The sequence below is a fragment of the Mastomys coucha genome, unplaced genomic scaffold, assembly GCF_008632895.1.
Source record: "Mastomys coucha isolate ucsf_1 unplaced genomic scaffold, UCSF_Mcou_1 pScaffold21, whole genome shotgun sequence".
NCBI classification, from domain to species: Eukaryota; Metazoa; Chordata; class Mammalia; order Rodentia; family Muridae; genus Mastomys; species Mastomys coucha.
The window spans coordinates 156215645-156230852 of NW_022196904.1; the positions used below are offsets into that span (position 1 = coordinate 156215645).

General features: G+C 36.6%; 1 protein-coding gene across 3 annotated transcripts in view; it reads right to left on the minus strand.

Annotated features, from left to right (window-relative positions):
• The window catches only part of LOC116103685 (COBW domain-containing protein 1), a 44960-nt gene that overhangs the window by 4215 nt on the left and 25537 nt on the right, over nt 1-15208 (minus strand). For all 3 annotated transcript variants that reach the window (XM_031389982.1, XM_031389983.1, XM_031389984.1), the window contains exons 10-11: nt 10367-10423; nt 7235-7283 (exon numbers count right to left, since the gene is read on the minus strand). In XM_031389982.1, coding sequence (XP_031245842.1) covers nt 7235-7283; nt 10367-10423 — 106 coding nt within the window. The remainder of the gene's footprint in view (nt 1-7234; nt 7284-10366; nt 10424-15208) is intronic.

Consider the following 15208-nt stretch of genomic DNA (forward strand, 5'->3'; position numbering starts at 1 on the left):
CCCCCCCGCCATAAGTAGTGTAGTAGTTGTGCAGCTCAGTCTTCGTGTGGGTCCCCCAGCAACTGGTGCAGGGACTGTCCCTAAAGCTGTTGACTATCTGGAAATCTGTTTCCCTGGCTGGTCTGCCTTGTCTGGTCTCAGTGGGAAAGTATGTGCTTAGCCCTGCAGAGGCTTGATGTGCAAGGGTGAGGGGATATGGGGGGAGCACTCTCTTAGAGGAGAAGGGAAGGAACGGGTGGGGGGCAGCGACTGGGATGTAAAGTGAATAAATAAATTAATGGAAAAAAATAAAAATAAAAAGACAAGTTGGGCTTTTAAAATGTAAGGCACAGAAAAGCACCCACCCTTATCTGTGGGATTTACAATGCAATAATTGTGGCATTTGTATGAAACTACAGATAATACTGAGCCACGAGGTAATGCCTTTCGAGTCTTAACTAAGCACTTACCATGGTCATAACTTTCATGCTTTGAGTCACACTGTAAAATTAACACAAGTTTCTTTTTCCTCATCAATGTCACAGATACAAGATTCACTCTGACCAGATATCTTAGCAATCTCAATATATGATTTTTTTTCCATTTCTTATTAAATCAAGAACTTTCACCTTTTCACACAAAGAAAGCACTCTACAGCTTCTCTTTGACATATCTGTATTGTCAAAATTATTAGTCTTGTACTTTGGGAGGTGATTCAGTAGCATAAGGGTCACCTGAATATAAGCATTATTATATGTGACAGTAGATCTGGCAACAGAGATGTCAACTAAATGGATGATGGGTGGGTGCTGTATTCAGCACAGATGTAGCAGACAATGGGATGGTTCACACAGCTCTCAGGACACAAAAGAATGGTGAGAGAATTCATAATACCACTCAGAACAGCATGCAGTTTTATACTGATCAATTATTTATTTCTGGAATTTTTCTACTTAATATTTTGGACTGCAGTTGGCTACACAGAACAGAAACCATTGATTATGAAAGTTCTACCTGTATTTTGTTACAATAACTAAACCAAACACAAGAAATGATTTCAGTGCTCATCAACGAATGAATTTTTTAAAAAGTGGTATGTACATAAAACGGATTATCTAGGAAGGAAGGAAGGGAGGGAGGGGGGAGGGAAGAAAGAGGGAGAGGGAGGGAGACCTGCTTTATGGTAAAATGTGAATAAATCCTAAGGATTTTTTGCCAGGAGTGGACAAATATTGTACGATTACACTTGGATTTCCTACTTAAAATAGTTAAACTTAAAAATAAAATCAGGAAATAAAATGACAGCTGCTTGGTGCTGTGAGGGCAGCACGAAGGAGCTGCTGTTCAGTGAGTCCTATATGAAGTTCTACAAGTCACAAAGTTCCACTGTACAACATGCACACTGAATTTCTTTAAAGGATAGACATCGGCTTGAGCAGTTTTTGTTGTTTTCTACAACAATACAAGGTACTTATACAATGTATCAGTTTCAAAAGAAAGTAATTTTGTCTTTAAAAAACCTCATAAATGTAGTTCATTATAAATGTATTTCATTAAGTTGAACAACTTCTGAGAATCTCTCAGCAAAGAAATTAATACATTCCCTGCTTTACTGTAGCTTAAAGATATTTATAAGCATTTTTTTTTCTTTTGCATGTTAGGGACATGACTTTGTGTGGTTAGTTTTTGTTTTCTGAGACAGTCTCAAGTAACCCAGGCTGGCTTTGAAATGCTGATGATCCTCCTATATCTACCTCCTCAGAAGTGGTAATACAGGCGCTAGAGATAGCACTGCAACACCTTGTTATCACTTAGTATTTTAAAGGACAGAATCAACTTCAGCAATAGGCACAACTGATTCTTGAAATTAAGATGATATACAATAGGGTTCAAGGTAGATGATCCCTATTTCGGAACTGTGGCTTTTCATCCAATTAAACTCTTTTCATATGAGGAAAACTCAAAGAAGATGAAAGCTATAAATTATGGTAAAAGCTCAGAATTCTACATTGTCTCTATAAACAAAACTAAGCACAGACTGTCTCATGGGCTTTCTCATTTATATTCCCACCCGAGTTCATCTTTATTGAGATGAAACAAGGAATGATGGAAAATTGAAAAAAAGTGAATGAAAGTAAATTTTCTCAGGAATAAAACTTCAATAACTTATATACAGCATATCCCAGGTATTACCAACCTCAGACTAGATTTTGAAATTTAATTTTGCTTTGAACCTAAAACTAAATGCCTTCTGATGGTTAGTAACACAAAAACAGAATATGAGGCAATAACTTAGAAAACTAGAGCCTAATAAAGAACTTCCCCTAAAAAAAAACTAACAGTGCCAGATGGTGGTGGCGCACACCTTTAATCACAGCACTTTGGGAGGCAGAGGCGGGCGGATTTCTGAGTTTGAGGCTAGCCTGGTCTACAGAATGAGTTCCAGGATACCAGGGCTACACAGAGAAACTCTGTCTCAAAAAACCAAAAAACAAAAACAAAAACAAAAACAAAAAACAAAAAACAAAACAAAACCTAACTAACTCTAGTTTGCTGATTTGGCTTATTTTCCCATTTAACCCATTAGAGTCTCAGTTTTACACCCTATACAAACAAGACCTACTATGCAATAACTTCTACATGGCTTCTTTTGCTGGAAAACCAAGCCCAGTAATACCCTCAAACTCAATCCCTCTGTCTTCAAGCTGCAGCCCTTGACTATTCTTTGCCTCTTTGGTATTTTCAGACCCAAGATGCCATGCTGAGCAGGTGGCATTTTCATTCAAATCTCTTTGTCCTGAGGATGTGTCTCAAGTTTTCTGGGTTCCTCTGGTTATTCTACATTTCCATCACTCCTCCCCCTTTCTCACTAGTCCATATGCAGACAGCTCAGGGATCAGCCAGTTTCTACTGTAGGCATTCACCCCATGGGACAGTATCTGCATGTTTGGCCTCTAGATCACAAAGACAAGCCCTGCTTCTCTAACACTAACACACAGCAGTGTGAGCCCTCTTTGCCTTACACAGTATAGCTCAGCATCTTCCAGTCCTAGCCATTTAATAAGACTTCTGCACTTAAAGCCTGCTTTTCTAGGATATATGTTTTCACTTTTCAACATCTGGATTACCTCTCTCCTACTGTATTGACCCAAAAATCCAAGCCTGCCAAACAGCTAACAAAACCCTACTAGTTTCTCTTTAGTATTCAAGTCAGAATGGTAACTCCCCTTGCTTTGACCAGAAGGTACATAAGGACTTCTCAACGTTTTTAGATACACTTACATTGATAGAATATAATCTGAGTGGGAGATATAAAGGTAGGTGCTTGTACACACGGACATGTGTGTGTGTGTGTGTACAGATAGTACTGAATTACACACTAAAACCTGCATGATTTACCTTATATAAAAATATTATCTTTTCTAAGTCTATCGATGAGGTTCAGGATAGCTATGATGGTTAATCTTCATTGTCTAGATTTATAAACTCTCTGGAGGGGCTGGAGAGATGGCTCAGCAATAAGACCACTGGTTGTTCTTCCAAAGGACTTGAGTTTAACTCCTAGCACCCACCTAGCAGCTCAAAACTGTCTATGGCTCTGGTTCCAGGGGATCTGACACCCTCACACAGACAAACATACAGACAAAGCACCAAAGCACATAAAAGTAATTAAAAAACAAAAACAAAAACAAAACAAAAAAACCTATGGAACCAGTGAGCATATTTCCAGGAAGGTTTAACTGGTGGAAGACCCACCGTGAATGTGGCCACTACCATCCTATGGGATGGGTCTTAAATGGAAGAAAAAGGACAGAACAAACTGAGTAGTCTCTATTTCCTGACTGCAGCTACCTCTGCTCCTACTGCCGTGACTTCCACACTTTAAACTGGGAACCAAAACTCAATTCTTCCTTCTCTAATGCTCTTGTCAGGCATTTTGTTAAAGCAATGAGCAAAGTAACCAATACAACAGTCTAGCCAAATACAGAGCACTTTGGCATTTAAGAAACAGAAGCCGGAAAATCACTCTCACCCATAAGTTCATGGACCCTACTTTTCCCTGAAATAGGTCATAAAGCATAGGACTGATTTTCTGAGCTCTCCCTGTAAGAGATAATAAGAGTCTCATGTGATAATGCCAAGAAAAAAAGGATCTCCTTATTTATAGGAGGGAAGAAGTCCTGAAGGAGTGAGTTCCTGAGTCAAGTGTTGTTGTCAATAGGCACAGCCATGTGAAAGACCCCATAGCCTCAGGTTCAGAGGAATGGCAACACCTTCTTTGGGGGACCAAGTGCAACTGTTGACAGTGTGTGTGCAGAGACTGTCTGCTGCTAACCAGAGCTAACTTCAGGCCTGAAGTCTGCTCTTCTACAGAGACTATTCCTACCAAGAGTAGACAAACCTGTCTCCTTGGTCATTCTATATATCATAAATTCTGTCCAACTCTATAAAATAAACACTGAGCTTCTGGTGTGCTGAACTTTTTTTAGTCAAGAGCCCCAACTGCCCAATCCCAGCCTTTCTGTATTTCTTTCTGTCCATCTGTGCCTGTCTTTTCTTCATTTCTTTCATTTCCTTCATTTACTGCCTAGTCAGGTCCAAGTCCCTAGAACACTGGATAGACACAGCACTTACCTCTGAAAATAAAGGACATACATACACAAACACACACACACACACACACACACACACGACTCTAAACAAATAAGCTTTTGTTAAATCCCTATCTGATTTCTCTACAACTCTCCATTATTCATTAAATCTAACACAAAAACATTCAGGTTTACCCAATTGTGAAGGATTTTATCATGAAGGCTTCCATATTATATAAGTTAACTAGGTAAAATATTAGGCTTTCTTCTTGCTAATTTGCCTTGTGATAGGGACTTGAACCCTGAACTTGCCACCAATGGGTGAAGAAGAGATGCAGTTCCTCCTCTAAAACTCTGATCCACTAAACCCAATAAAAAGGTTCATCCTTGAATACTAGATCCCTTTGTCTGGAATATTCATATGCCCTACCTTTATGCATTTAAAGCAGAACAGAGTATCAAAATCTCATTTTGAATTTTAACAAAAACAGACATGTCCTATTTACTACAGAAATGATGTAACATCTGGGATTTGCTTCAACATTCTATAGCAGAAGTCGTGAGTATATACAGGTTCTTTATGCTATTCTTTTATGTATATCTGAAATTTATTATTTTAAAAATATATTTTATACTCTAGCAAAAGAATGTTGGGAAAATAAAAATAAAATTGGCAAAATGTTGACACCATTTAAACTAAATAATGTATGTAAGCTCTTTTGTCTCTTTACTTTTATACAGTACTGAAAACTTCGTAATAAAAGGTTGAACTACGATTAGTATGTATGTATCTAAGCCTCATTTCTGGAGATATGAGGGGAAAAGACTATGGGGTATCTGAATTTGGATAGCAAAAAAGGAAGAAGGTAGGGATGGCAGGCAGACAAGATGCTCCAAGAGTGATTCTGAATTACACCACTGTTTGAGAATCTCAACTTTTCATTCCTTTGACAAATATTCACTGAACTGTTATTATATATCAAGTACTATAGTACATAAGAAACAAGTCTTTTTAAAGAATCTGTAGAGTAATGCAAGGAGAATACACTTCCTTGTATCCTTCAGATGTACCAAGCAAAGTAACACCTTCCTCAGAAGCCTCGTCCTTTCTCCAGCCCTAGCTCCTAGCTTCTAACAACACCTTTCTGTGTATTTTGGCCTGGGACTGGCAGCTGCTGTTTTCAACCAATCCATTCCTGTATCACATGTTTATTTTCTATGTATCTAAGTATCTATGCATCTATCTATGTATCTAAGTATCTATCTATGTATTTATCTATGTATCTATCATCTGTTTTTTTTTTTTTGTCATCCAATAACTAGTTAGCCAATTCACTAGATTAAATTTTCTCTGTTAAAGTAACTACTGTGGTTTCTGTTTCTCTGACCAGACACTGGCCACACACCCCAAGACTGCTACATACCCCAGGACTGCCATACACCCCAAGGCTACTACACACCCCAAGACTGCCACACACCCTACGGCTACTACACACCCACTGCCCGACATTATAAATACTGTGATAGGGTACATTCAGGACACAAGCAACACAGATACACAGATAAAGGTTCTTCTGAGGAGTCCATTTTCTTCATCTTTTAATCTCAGGTTTCTAATGTGATGCCCCTGTACCTAGAAGCTCAATATGAATGTGTTTCAATTTCATCCTACAACTGCTCCTAAATGTCATATATATTTAATTTCCCCCCAAATCCCACTATCAAGGATTACTATTTCTCTCACGTACTTGTTTTAGAGGTAATAAATGCTATATTTTCCGAGAAATGTGCCATGTACATAGTAGTACAGCCCCCTATAAACACGAGCCAAAACAAAGACAAATGTACAAGTGACTGCTGTTATCTTGGCCCCATTACAAGTGATAATAATTTGAGAACTCGAGGTTGGTGCTCAATGGTTAAGAGCACCGACTGCTCTTCCAGAGGACCAGAGTTTAATTCCCAGCAACCACATGGTGGCTCTTAACCTTCTGTAATGGAATCCAACGCCCTCTTCTGGTGTGTCTGAAGACAGCAACATAAAATTAATAAATACACATACAATTAATAAATCTTAAAAAAATTAATTTGAGGACTCAGTTACAGCTTCTAGAGAGAGAAGCCAGGCACATAGCTCAATCACAAGTCCTCTCACTGCTTTAACTGAAATGAAGGGGTTCTACTCTAAAGTTCTGCCCTCTTTGACTTGCTTAGGAGAAACATGGTTTAGTAAAAATGTTATCTACTTTGTTCCTAGCATCTTAAATATCACCCTGGGGAATCTCTCTCCCTCTCTCTCTCCCTCTCTTTCTCTTTCCCTCTCCCTCTCTCCCTCCCCCCCCCCACACACTTATTTTCCCTTAGACAGTTAGTTAAGTACAATTAAAGCAGAATACAGACAGAACCCCCAGGTTTCATTTATGTAGAAATTCTCATCAGAATAAGTTTGATTTTCTAAAATATTAGGAGGAGGATTAGAATGCTTAACACATGACAGATTCTTCTGCTAAACTAGATCACACAACCTCAAAGACATGCAAAACTCTTAAAACTACCAACTTAATCTATAAATATTTAGACTGAGATCTAATAAAAAAAAATCCTAAGTAGAGCCAACATGGTTAAAAGAGATACTTTAAAATTGTGTAAAATGTTATTTTTACCTGATCAAGGTGGGGTGCTGTTGGCACATGCTCGAGCTTTTTCTGTAAACTAAGAACAACCAATTACATATTCAAAGATCCACATACTTCTGACTTAGTATTATCTATTACCTAGAGACACAAGGCTAATAAAGGAACAAACATTCCACAAATGAATCTACCCCAAAGTTCCAATTTTACTTACTCTTCATATATTTTAAATTTATAAATACATGCAATTTATGTATAGAAAAGAAGATATATGTAGAGAAAAGCTGACAGAGCTAAGTTATTAAAAATGTTTTTGAATGCACAACAGTCACAAGTATCATACAATGAAGAGGAAAAACTAATGTTTTAGCATCATCCTATTGTTAAATACGCCAGTGGATTTCTTTATAATTCCCATAGGTTAATACGATAATTTCAACAGGCTTAGAAACATACGCATGGCCTTCTGTAGTGTTCTAAGTTTCTGTATTCTCTTCCATGCTTCCTAATATGAAATAGGTTGTTGGTAGCTTCAAAAAGTTAGAAATGTAAATTTTCCTTTAAGGGTTTTCCCTTCAATGAACATTTCAATTTAAGAACAAACAGAATCCAAGTATAAATGTCCTATATAGTCAGTTATCAGTTAAGAAAAAAATAGACCAGCCTGGTCTATGTAGTGAGTTCCAGAACAGTAAGAACTGTCTCAGAGTGGGGGAGCGGAGGAAGGGGGGAATGAAGGAAAAAAAATAAAGTCAGAAACCATTGTTCTGTTAAGAGAAGAGCCAGAAGACCAATATGCAGAACGAATTACTACCATAACAACTGTAGCACACACTTAGACACTGATGGCGACAAGGGGAAGGGAGGAGCAGGACTTAAAGCCTTGCAGATGTCCTGTCTTGAAGCATGGTGAGGGGTAAATTAGTAACAGCAAGTTTAGGCTGCAAGAACTATTGGAAGGAATGACTCACACTGGGGGGTCTTAGTAAGGAAAGTGTCACATTAATCCTTCCCAGCTGGTTGCTTAGGAAAGGATTCTCCTGATTAACAGCTTAGCAAAAAGAAAGCCATGCAAAGACTTTATCTACAACAGAGAGACATTACACACATAATCCTGTAAGTGGTACTAAAACATTATAATTGCTCTTAGTCAAAAATAGGATGAGATTAGAAAATTATTGCAAAATCATGGTCCAGTCTTGTTAGACAATGAGCACATACAACTTTCGCATGCAAGTAAAAGGTTAAAATAAGTAAATAAATAAATAAATAAATAAAAAACAAGGAATCTTTAGGGTTAGTTCCTAGTATGTCTCAGAATTTTATGCCCTTAATTTTTTCTTATCATAAAAAGAAAAGAAACTGTACTCTAGTAGAATGGACAAAGACATAGTTATTAAAACCTGAAATTTATTAATCAAAATCTTATGAAAAATAATCAGTGCAATTCCTAATGATTTCCATATCCCATATGCAACCATCATCAAATATAAAAAAATTCCTGAGTACTCAAACTGTACAGCAGGAAAACGGGCCAGGAAGGCTTCACACTGTGGAAAGCAACAATCAGATGCTCTGACCACACCATACACATAGGGCTACATTTAAATGAGTACATACTCATATGTGAATCACATATACCAAGAAAAACAAACATATTTTATATAGGTGCTCCGGAAACAGTCCTTTTAATCTGTTACTGGATTACTCTAAAGTCCATCACCAGAAGCAATAAGTGAAAATAGTTCTCAACTGAAGACTTAACTTCTAGAATGGTTACTTGTAGCCCTTGACTTATAGAATGACATATTCACCACTCTGGATTTCAATTTAAAAATTGAGGAAATAGCTGTCCTGCATATTCCATACCTACAAGCACTAAAGTAGTCCCATTTTTTTAAAGCCACATTAATAAAAATAAATGGGTATTAATAAATAATAATTAATAAATGGGTATTATAATTCTCTTTAAGATAAAGAAGTACAATATAGCACCATGTCATATCCTTATAGGTTATTTTAGATGCTGTTTTAAAGAGTGAACAATAAAGACAAGAGGCTGGGTATTTACTTGTATTCACAAGTACAGAACCACCCCCTATGCCTACTCATAAGTAAAATAGCCTTACTAATTCAAAACACTCAGAGAAGTATCCATTTTCATGATACTGAATTAAAAGATACTGTAAACATTATTTATAATAGCTAAGATGTGGAAACAACCTAAATACTTATTCTTTGGATGAACAGATAAAGTAAATGTGTATTCTTTGTGTATATTCATGTTTGTATATATGTAAGTGGACTTTTTTTTTTTAAGGAAGTCCTACCATCTGTCATGGAAAACCAAAATACCATGGCCCATAGAAGCAGGCACTTAAATATACTGGTTTCAGAGGGGAAAGGTAAGGACCTGTCATTTAATGAGTTTTATAAGTCAGTGTTATAAATCATCATGCCTAAATTTAACAATCTTATATTGTAACCTAAAAACTTATTATGAGAGATCTTATGGCATATATTCTTAGTACAAGTAGAAAAACAAATAGCTGATTTGAACATACTGGTACATGCCTTTCAGAGGCAGAGGCAGGCAGATCTATGTAAGTTCAAGGCCGGCCTGGTCTATATAGCAATTTCAGGCCAGCCAAAGCTACATAGCAAAACCCTGTCTCAAAACAACAACAACAAAACCCACTTATAACCAAGAATAAAGCTACTACTAAAAGAAAGGGAGTTGTCTGGAAGAGAAGCCAGTTAGGTTTCTCTATATAGTTTATGAATTTTATTTTATTTTATTTAAAGAGTATTATAATGATTGGCACAGAGATATTGATGAGCCTTAATTACCATTTACATTAACATTTCTATAGAAAAATGCACTGTGATTTCCAAACAACCAGTTACCATAGCTTTCAAGATCATATAACTTAGAAATAATCTTGTGAGCCAGGTGTGGTAGTACATGCCTATAATCTCAGTACTTGGGAAGCTGTGGTGGAGGATCATAAGTTTAGAGGTCATCCTGGGCTGCAAGGTAAAAGCATGCTTTAGAAAATAAAAAAAGAACAAACTTACATGCCAAAGAAATGGCATCTTAAAAACTGGGAAACTGGAATAAAACACACTACATTAAAAATGAGCAAAGTACTGAAAACATACCTTATTCCAGAGAGAGTATCATAGGCATGAAGGTCTAATATATTGGAGAGATGAACTCTAAAAGGAAAGAAATTCATTTAAACAGTTGAAAATTCTCTGAAATACATCCAATAAATCAAGTATAAAATTTCAAATTAGGCATGGTGGCACAGGACTATAATCTCAGCATTTAGGAGGTAGATAAAAACAATCAGAAGCTCAAGGACATCCTTAGCTACATAGTAAGTTCAAGGCTAGCCTGGGCTACAGACCCTGTCTCAAAAAGAAAAATTTCTAAGGATCTTTTATCAAAATACATAAGCATAAAGATGAATCAGCCTTGCGTTTGGTTCTTAGTATCTTTTTGGTGGCTTTCAACCGTCTGGAACTCCAGTTTCAGGAAATCTGATGTCCTCTTCTAACCTCCATGGGCACTGGGCTCACACAAGGTACATACATACATGCAGGCAAAACACTCATATACACAAAATAAAATAAATCTTTTTAAAAAGGTTAATCAGGATATTATATTTAGGGTGATATTAAATGACAGGCAAGAAAAAAGATGCTATAAAAGATTTCTACCTTAAATTCCTAAAAGTAGCTAAATAGGAAAGATCAGACAAAAAAAATTTACTTGTTACTGCTACAAAAAGTTTCCTTTTCACTTCTGATTGTCATTCAATAGTAACTCTATAAGCTTTAAAATGCCATTATTTTTGAATTAAAAATTATCTAAATAAACTTTTCATATTACCCCAAATACGAACTAAAAGAAGTAACAAATGGATGAGTTTACACAAATTCCAAATGCCTCTGGGATTTTCCTAACTCTTTTATACCTTCTCTATGATAAAAGAGGTAATATAAAAATACCAGGACTCTACAACTGAGTGTGGTGACACAAACCTTAATCCCAGCACTTGGGGGGCAGAGGCAGGTGGATTTCTGTGATGTCTAATCAGCCCAAGGTTCAGAACAGGTCTCAAGCTACATACTGAGACCTTGTTTCAGGGGAAAAAAAAACACCTAGAATTCTGGGGATGGCGTACAGCATCATGACAAAGTATGTGTAAGGCTCTCAAATCAATCCTAAATGCCAAAAAATTAATTAATATATAAATAAAACCAAAAGGAGTCAGACAGTGTATAAATTAATATTACTCCCTCTAGAACATCACATTTAACTTTACTCATTCAGAATGGGAGCACAAGTAGAACGAAGTTTCCCAGTTCACAACACTGTCAAATGCTTCCTCTGAAAATCAGTGAGGACTGAACCTTGTGAGGAATGCAGAAATTCAAGTCACTAGTAATCACACAATACCTCATGGTTTAAATACATAGAGGTAATTTACAAAAACAGATGACTGATTTTCGGTTTTAACATAAGCTCACAAAAGAACAGAAAATTGTGACTTCATAATTAAACTAACATGAAGGAAATATTTACAAGAACACAACAAAACTACAATCAAAGGTATAATTACATTTCAGTACCAAACCTAAGCAGCTTGTCAGACATTTCTAAATGTCTTGTCAGACATTTGTCACACTCAAGACATTTGATTAAGCACATAAATGTAAGTTTAGCTCAGAACTGTCCAGCTGGGCCTGCCTTGCTTACTTGCAGCAGCCAGCCACACTCTCGGGACAGCGCTCTACAAGATTATAAACGCTTATCTTGGCATAGATGGACGAATTCCCATCTTATTAAACAACAAATACCATAACATTCTATGTTAATATACTATATCAACACTTCAAATTCTGGACATGCTAGAGGTGCTGAGCCAGGAAAACAGCAAGCAAGGAAGCAAGTGGTCTGTAAAGAAATTTCTGAGTATCAATTTACACTAAGAGATCAAAATCCTAATATTAAGCATACTTCCTTTCCCACTTTAACAGTTAAACAAGTACAAATTTAAACCATGAATTTATCATCTTCACTTCAGAATAGATTAAAGTCTGTAGGTACAAATTCTGTGGGCACCCTTCTAAATACACCACTCTCTCACTGTGACAGTGTCCTTGAGAATGCTACCATTTAGAAATAACTCTGCATTGTGGCAAATCCTTTAGGTACTTCTAAAAATGAAAGTACCAACAACAGTCATCAAGTTCTCAGCGGTCAGTACAAGAGGCTAAGGCATGAGTTTCCCTCCACACGGAAGTTTTTATGAACGTTTCCCCAAACTGACACTGCTTTGGAAAAGAGGTCTCTTCTCATTCAACACATGTCTAGAAAACTTTTCATGGCATTGAGTATGTTTGCTTAATATCTTCTTTCAGAAATAATAATACAAGATATTTTTTCAAAACATTCAAACTGTAAAATTAAGAGACCACTACCATTTTAAATTAAATATGAAAATAAATCAAGGGAGGAAAAAACCTTTATAAGTTGATTCTTCTCCTACAGTCTTATACAGCCTGCAGATACTACTTTAGGGAAACTGCCTAACCGCCATCTTTTAACATTCAATGAGTTGCTCCACAGGTTCACCTAGTCTGCACACTTGCTGTTATTTCCAAAAGCTTGGTGCTAAACTCTAGCACTAAATTTCCAAGTATTGTTCCAAGTGGATCTAAAACTCAAGTGATTATAAAGCCAAATTCATCGCCCTTCCTAAATCCATGTTCATCCCACTAAGTCTTGCCAACCTTCCTGTGTGCCCTGAACTTCAGAGACTGGCCCACAGTGAGTCCACCCCTCAAGTCTCTCACTGCTTCTAAATCTTTCGGTAACTCCTTGTTGCCTACAGAGAAAATCCTGTATATTATGGCATTCACGGTACTCTGTGGAGACTCACACACCTTTTCTCTCAGCTACATGCAGCCATGTGTCCTAGTGTTTCTAAAACATTATCCCTGAAATAGTAAGTGAAAACTTTCTTCACTTGCATACTCATCCTGGGAAATCACCTGGACTCCAGGCCGTCTAGAAAAATGTTCCCTTCACTGGTCAAGACTAATCAATGATCATTTTTCTAGTTAAGCTTTCCCGACTCTTCACCAGGAAAAATCAAATGGTCATTCCTCTGCTTCTTATTCTTACAGAATGCTGAGCAATTAACTTTTCTGTTGTAACATATTAATAATATTTAAGGTGTTGCTTTTTGCTTGTTCACTTCTCAGTTTTCCCCCCAAATGATTGATTGATCAATCCAGTGTCTTAAAAGTACTTGTGTCTTATCTGTTGTTTAATTCCTGATTCCACCCTGAAAAACCTAGAACCAGTGGAAAACTCCAATGGTTAACTTATTATTGACCAGCTGTATTTTGACTTTCCTCTGTTCAATTCATCTGAACCATTAAAATCTTAAGAAGTCCATAAAGGCTAAGAATGCATGCCTTCTAACTTTACCTCCTACTTCCAATGTCTACAAAGTCACATAGAAATTATATTTGCCTGCCAATCCAATTAAACCTTGCCAGTAAGATAACTCCTCACATGATTCTTACTGTTTTACAAAGTCAAGGTGAGCCTTTGCTTATAGTATGTTCACGTTGCCAACTTTAAAATGCTAACAGGATTAAAATTCTAAAAATAAATAATGATTCCAATTATTCTGCTAAGAAATAAATCTCTAATTTCTAAAATGAGAAGCCCAAGCTGGTGCTTGTATGTCTCTTGGAATTTGGGAAAATACTTAATATTAAGATTCATGACCCAATAATAAGACTTCTACAGATATCTGATCTTCATGGAGAAGGTCTCTAACTCAACTCCTGAGTTCCCAGCAAGGACATGTTATTTCAGAGGCTCAGATCCACTGCCAACAGCAGATACTTAAGAAGGAGAAGATGAAGATTCTCTTCACTTGCACACTTATCCTTAAGTAAGACGTCTGATTAGTATTGCTGTAAGAGAGTAAATATTAGAAATGATAAACAAAATCAATATATAAGCTAATCAAGAGAGAACTTTAGTTATAACATGGATAATTTCAAAGTGGAAACAAAGAAAATATAAACTAAATATATGCTGTTATAACAGAACCACAGTAACTGATAGATAAGAGTCTCAAAAGCTAACTTAACTGCTATGGAGTTATCTGTCATTTATAAAAGAAAGAAAATCAAGGTGAAACAAATGTAGACTGTGAGCAATGGCTTGGAGTATGCGTTAGACTTATCAGGTTTCTACAATGGAACTGGAAAATGTGGGAGTACATTTATTTGTAAAGTGCCTGTAGCAGGCTCACACTAAAGGCATCTGTGGCTCCTGCAAACACACACCAAATTCATTCTCCAGCTGCGCCCATGCTCAGAGCAGCTGCTGCTGTTCCCGCCTCACACTTCTGGCAGTCTGTCAGCACCTCTAATCTTTGCCATTTCAGACAACCCACTCAACTAAGACCCCTTCTGCATCTGACAATGGAAGACTCTCAGCTAGAGGCTGGGTGGCACTAGGCTGCCAGCTGTGAGTCTGAGTCTACTGGCTACTAAGACATTCTTGTCCCCAACATGAACTTAACAAAATATCCCTACACTGAAGTTTTTTGAAATCATAGACACCATTCAACAATAACAACAACAAAACCAGTTCAATCTACGAAAGTACAGTTCACAGAGGGGTTTTTTTATTGTTGTTTTTTTAAAAGAGCACAAATATTTTAGAAGATTATGCACATCTTTATGAACAGAACTATAGGTAAGAGGAACTTATAGAAGATATATAATATATAAAGGGATTCATTAAGAACTTAAACTTAAAAATTTCATGTACTCTTATTACAGATTTTTTTCTGCAAAAATAAGATTGTAAAGTATTAAAAACTTATTTAAAGGCCTTAAATTAACATGCTTTTCCAGATTTATGTATCATAGTCATGTAGTTGTTAACAAAGGCACTAAGTA